The following is a 6,388-nucleotide window of genomic DNA, read 5'->3' on the forward strand; positions in this document are numbered from 1 at the left end:
CTCTACTAAAAATACAAAAATTAGCCGGGCATGGTGGAACACGCCTGCAGTCCAGCTACTCCGGAGGCTGAGGCAGAAGAATCACTTGAACCTGGGAGGCAGAGTTTGCAGTGAGCTGCACTCCAGCCTGGGCAACAAAGCGAAACTCTTTCTCAACTAAAAATACAAAAATTAGCCGGGCATGGTGGAACACGCCTGCAGTCCAGCTACTCCGGAGGCTGAGGCAGAAGAATCACTTGAACCCGGGAGGCAGAGTTTGCAGTGAGCTGCACTCCAGCCTGGGCAACAAAGCGAGACTCTTTCTCAAAAAAAAAAAAGTTCTTTCACAGAACAAAATTTTTAATTTTGATGCAGTCCAATTCATCTATTTTTCTTTTATGGGTCAAGCTTTTTGTGTGATATCTAAGAACTCTTCACTTGGCCCTAGGCCCCAAAGATTTTTCTATCCTGTTTTCTTCTAAAAGTTTTTCAGTTTCACATTTTACATTTAATTTCTATTTTATTTTATCTTTGAGCTAATTTTTATATTTGTTGTTAAACCTAAATTTTTTTTTTTTTGGCCTATGGATGTCCGATTGCTCCAGCGCCACCCATAGAAAAGGCTTTCTTCCTCCACTGAATTGTTTTTCCACTTTCTGAAAAACCCATTGGGAATATTTGTATGGATTTATTCCCGTTTCCTCACTGGGAAGTGCTGGCAGTGTCCAGCAGGGAGCTGATCCTTCATTCCCTGCTTGGTGGTGCTGATTCCAAAACTGGAATAGTGCCGGCAGGAATGAGTGGGGAGGTCATCTTCTAATCCCTACCTGGCAGAAGAAGGTAGTGCTCTGACTCTCTCTAGGGTAGTGTCAACAGAGTCCAGCAGTGACAAGATTTCATGAAGTGTCATGAGGTGGGACTCGTCACCTCTGGACTTCACTCAACTCCCCCAGCCTACCTATGTCAGTAGAGCCTGGTGGGAGCCTGAGCCTATATCCCTACCCAGCATCAGTGAGGTAAAATAAGGTGGTGAGATGCAGGGCAACTTGGCATTCTACTCTCCCATCTCCTTTTTGTGTTTCAGTGTTGCCCACAGGGGAGCTGATCTAACATTACTTACTTGGAGGCAATGAGGTGGTATGAGTGATTTTATACATAGGTGTATACATAAGTATGCTATATTGTCTATGAAGTTCATTTCAGGATACCAAAGAAATATTACAAAATATTTGCTATTAAATCTTACAACAATCCTATGCAGTATTAGCATCCCCATTTCACAAATGAGAAAACCAAGGCTCAGAGAGATGAATGATTTTTCCAAGTGAGTAAATAGCAGAGCCAAAATCTGACCCCATGTCTGCCTGAGCCTGACCCAAGGCCTCAGAACTCCCCTGCAAAGCATGATAATGATGTGGCAGAGATTATTCTATGAGTTCACCAAATCTTGTTTTCTTTTCTTCCTGGAAAAACAGAAGGACTACATTTCCCACCTTCCCTTGTGGTTAGCAGAGGTCATGTGGCTAAATTATGGCCCCTGAAACACGAGTAGGAGTAACATTTGTCACTTCAAATCTGGACCCCCCCCAAAAAAAATGCCCACATAATTGTCCATGTTCTTGTCCTTCTCTTCCCTCTATGCCAGCTGAATGCAAAAGTATCCAGCAGAAGACTTCAAGACCTTACAAAATATCAGATCCACAAGGTCAAAGGAACCTGGATCCCTGAATGACCATGTGGAACAGAATCCCTCCTTCCTCAGATCCACAAATGTACTGTGACATAAATGAGATATAAATTTCTATATCAATACTTGCAATTTGGGCATTGTTTATTATATCAGTTAGCCTACCCTAATATAAGTGGTGTCACCAAGAGCCAAGAGCAGCCACTCTATCCTGTCTCCAACCTCCACACCAGCTCCCAGGTGCCTCCACCCACCTGGTTGGACCCTAGTCAAAGTCTTCATTTTGCTTGTATGAAGGCTGTTGGCTTGTTGGACTGGAGGCAGAGTAGATGGCTTGGTTTCCTGCTTGGACTGCTGCCATGGAACATAATCCTACAAAATAAACAAGCAGTCACATAGCACCATGAGTTCATATCCCAGCTGCACCCTTTTCAGATATCTGTAACCTCAAGCAAGTGACTTGACCTCCCTGAGCCTCGATTTTCTCATCTGTAAAGTGGATCTAATAATAAAACCTACTTCTGCCAGTTGGCACAAGAATTCCGAGAGATATTTATGAAGCATGTGGTAAGTGCTCCATAAATGTTAGCTATCACTTTTTTTTTATCAGCCAGCCAGAATTTACTAAGCACATCCAGGCTGTGAGGTGCTAAGAACTGTGAGAAACAGAAGGCATGGAAAAGACGCAACATCCACCCTCAGGAAACCAGAGTAGCAATCAGATGAATAAGAGAGCAGCATAATACACCCTTACATTCTGATAAGACCGTGAGAGGAGAAAAACGAGGTTCTGAGGCTTGCTCTGGCTCCCACAGCAAAGTGTGTGACCCGGCTGGGACTGGAATTCGGGTCTCTAGTCTATATCCATGGAGCAGTCACGACCGTGAGAGTGGAGGGCAGGTGGACTGCAGGGCCAGCGAGCCTCCCACCCCAGCCCTAGTCCCTCAAGACTCACCGGAACCTGGAACTCGTGGACTGTGGAGTGAGTCCCAGCGTGGTTGAGTCTGGAAAGAGTTGGGAAGGGAAAGAACTTCCATTATCCCCAGCCCAAGAGGCAGCAAGCAGCAAGTCGAAACAGGATTGGAGTCTTAAACCAGAAACTGCAGTTCCCGGGTAGAATAGCGCCGCGGGAGTGGGGCGGGGCCAAGGAGATGTGGGCGGGGAGAGGGCGGGATCAGAAGACCGAGGGCCGACCTCTAGGAGAGGGCGGGACATCGGCGGGGTGTGAAGTACTCATGCGCATTCCGCCTTTCTTCAAATTTTTTTTTTTTTTTTAACCTACTTTTGTAAGACATGCGCCATTGGGGAAGAGAAGCTGCGAGTCTGTGAGACACTGATCTTCTAGAATAACTACTCGGCTTTTCCAACTTCCTTGTCTCAGTGTAGATCGCGCAGTAACCCAGGCCACTCAAAGGTCTGGACACCCGATGCTTTCGCCAGCGTCTCGGTCTCCAAGGAAACGTGACGCCAGCTACCGAGCGCCTAGAGGGACTAACCTCTCAAGGCAAAATCTAGTTCGGCCCTCTTTTCAATTTTCAAATTCCCTTCAGTTTGCTCTGCCCATAATCCTAAAATATTATATCATATTTCTCCACTCTCATCAAACGTCCACCACTTCCTTCGCCATCTTCACTCTTGACTAATGAGTTGGCTTCCAATTTTACTAAGGAAATTTTGGGAATCAGTAAACCCACTAGTTCACAGCACCATTTACTCGCCTACTTGCCTCCCTCCTGTAACTACATATAAACTGCCTACTAAGACCAATTCCTACATTTGTGCACCGAATCCTATCCTCTCACATTTTCTCAAAGATATTGGCCGAGCAGTTCTCCCCATTTTTTCCTCCTCTTTTCCTTCTCCTTTGTATCATCAGTATACCAACGTATTTTTAAATTTCTTCTATTTAAAAAGCTTGACCACAGCCGGACACGGTGGGTCATGCGTATAAGCATGAGAGCACTTTGGGAGGCCAGAGGTGGGAAGATCGCTTGAGCCAGAAAGGTCCAGGCTGCAGTGAGCCATGATCCAGCCACTGCATTCCAGCCTGGTTGACAGAGCAAGATCCTGTCTCTAAATAAACAAACAAACCACTTCCCCTCCAGTCAGCTCCCATGTCTGCTTCATTTTAAAGCAAAACTCCTAGGTTTGCCTATTCTGTTTCCCATTGTTTTCCCTCCACTCAATCAGGCTTTCACTCTCCACTGAAACTGCCCTCATCAACATCATTGGTGACCTCTACTTTGCTAAACCCTATGGTCACTTCTAGGTCCTCCCCTTATTTGGCCTGTCTGCAGCATTTGACACAACAGATCACTCCCTCCCCTGAAACACTTTCTTAGTATCCAGGAAACCACTCTTCAGTTGTTTCCTGCCTCCTTTTCAGTCTCCTTTGCTGATTCCTCCTCTTCTCCCTTTATTATTGTAGTATCCCAGGACTCAGTCCCAGCCCCCTCTCTTCCAGTCTCATGGTTTTGAACACCATCTGTACCCAGATGCCTCTCAGACTCGTCTCCAGCCTCCCCCTGAATTCCAGTCATATAATAATGTGCAATATTTTTCCAGAAACATTTTTCCCAAACCCAAAATAGGGCAACTCTCTTCTTGGAATCATCCTTAACTCATCTCTCATCCCACGTCCATCAGCAGATCCTGTTGCAATAACTTCAACATATATCTGGAATAGGACCACACACACACACACACACACACACACCTCTTTCCTTTTGTACCCCAACTAAAGTACTAGCTGCCACCTTTGCCCTACACACCAGATTTGCTAGATAGAGCAGGGATTTAAAAGTGAATTCCAGTTTAAAAGATAATTGGGAGGGAGCAATAATTTTAAATCACTTAAACTTCAATAGGGGAACATTACTACAGAATACCATGTCAGAGCTCCCAACCTTTTCTGCCTCTTAAAAATCACAGGAGAATGTGTTTAAGTGCACTGTGGTAAATAGAAGCAGCCTCTAGGATAAAAAGCAATTAGCCAGGGTACTCTGGCTATTCAGGCCCCTCCTGGCTGACCCTAGAGCTGAGGAAAACACTATGTTGGGTACCCTCATTTGCAGAGCACACCATATGACGGAATTCTTGCTGGGAAACTCTATACCAGGAAACCATTAAAAAGTAAAAGATAAAGGCTGGGCGTGGTGACTCACACCTGTAATCCCAGCACTTTGGGAGGCTGAGGCGGATGGATCACCTGAGGTCAGAAGTTCGAGACCAGACTGGCCAACATGATGAAACCCCATCTCTACTAAAAATACAAAATAGGATTAGCCAGGAGTGGTGGCGGGCGCCTGTAATCCCAGCTACTTGGGAGGCTGAGGCAGGAGAATCACTTGAAACAGGGAGGCTGATGTTGCAGTGAGCCAAGATCGTGCCACGGCACTCCAGCCTGGGCAACAATAACGAAACTCCATCTCAAAAAAAAAAAAAAAAAAAAAAGTAAAAGATAGGAATACATGACAGATCCAGGTAGTGACTTACTCAACAGCCATTCCTCCCTGTCATCACAGCTATTGGATCCTGATCTTGTCCATGTATGCACTTGCCTTAAGGGAGGCAGGCACCAGGCCCAACCCTAGTCCTAGTCCCAGCTTCCATAGTCATGACTGTTGAGGCTGGGCTTGGTGGGCCAATTTCCCTTTCCAGTTAGAGATGGAGTCATAGACACATGATGAAAGTCTGGCCAAGGAGACAGAATGAGAAATCTACTCAGAGGCTTTTGGGAAAGGTTTTCATCACACTTTTAAAAAAAGGCATTGCAGAAAAACATTCCTTCGTCTGCTGGTAGACATTGTCATATCTGTGTGGGATTCCTGGAATTGCGGAACTGTGAGGGGAGTTGGCCAAAGAGGATATACTGTGAATGGTAGAGAGGAAAATGTAAAAACCTTCTTCCTTGATAGCACTGTCGAGCCATTAAATTAACCAACCCTAGCTTGGCACAATAGTATCTGCCTATAATCCCAGCTACTTGGGAAGCTGAAGCAGGAGGATTGCTTGAGGCCAGGCATTTGAGATCAGTCTGGACAACATAATGAGACCACATCTCAGAAAAAAAAAAAAAAAAAATTTGTTTTAATTAGCCAGATGTGATGATGTGCACCTGTAGTCTCAGCTACTTGGGAGGCTGTAGTGGGAGGATTGCTTGAGCCCATGAATTTGAGACTGCAGTGACCTATGATTGTGCCACTGCATGCCAGTCTGGGCAATAGAGTAAGATTCTGTGTCTAAAAGAAATTAATTAATTAAATTAACCTGTCACCTATCTAGAAATTACTTGAGATTAAATAAGAAATCACATTACTGGGTGAGCAAATTTGAGTTGAGTTTTCTGGTACTTGCAGACCAAAAGCATTTTACTGAAATCTGCATCTAGAGGAACAACAAGACAGAAGGAACCTGGGTCCCTGACAACCTTGCAGGAGACAGTCACCTACCTGTCCTTACTGCCTGCCAAATTCTGAGCTGCTTCATCAAAGAGAAATAAACCTCCACCTTGTCTGAGACCCTGTATTTGAGAGTCCCTTTGTCACAGTATCTTAATCTGTACCTTGATTAACACAAATAAGAGCTTGTCCACTGTCACACAGCCTTCCTCATCAGACGTGCTGACCCCAGCATGGACACCCACTGAGAGCTGCCTGTGCCCCACATCTCAGGTACTTAACCAGTAATATTACTGCCTCCCACTTCAATTTTTTTTTTTTT

The 6,388-nt window shown here is 45.1% G+C and overlaps 1 protein-coding gene across 2 annotated transcripts in view; it reads right to left on the minus strand.

Annotated features, from left to right (window-relative positions):
• LOC105524899 (chromosome unknown open reading frame, human C20orf96) overlaps window positions 1–3,476 on the minus strand; it is a 20,591-nt gene extending 17,115 nt beyond the window's left edge. Inside the window, exons 1-3 of one of the 2 annotated variants that reach the window (XM_011960348.1) lie at window positions 2,949–3,476; window positions 2,622–2,670; window positions 1,921–2,038 (exon numbers count right to left, since the gene is read on the minus strand). In XM_011960348.1, coding sequence (XP_011815738.1) covers window positions 1,921–2,038; window positions 2,622–2,670; window positions 2,949–2,968 — 187 coding nt within the window. In that variant the 5' untranslated portion in view covers window positions 2,969–3,476. Of the gene's footprint in view, window positions 1–1,920; window positions 2,039–2,621; window positions 2,671–2,944 lie in introns of both variants that reach the window. The other variant, XM_011960357.1, reaches the window with a different exon arrangement.
• Between the last annotated feature and the right edge of the window lie 2,912 nt (window positions 3,477–6,388).

Source organism: Colobus angolensis, unplaced genomic scaffold (genome assembly GCF_000951035.1).
Source record: "Colobus angolensis palliatus isolate OR3802 unplaced genomic scaffold, Cang.pa_1.0 Scaffold114, whole genome shotgun sequence".
Taxonomy (NCBI): Eukaryota; Metazoa; Chordata; class Mammalia; order Primates; family Cercopithecidae; genus Colobus; species Colobus angolensis.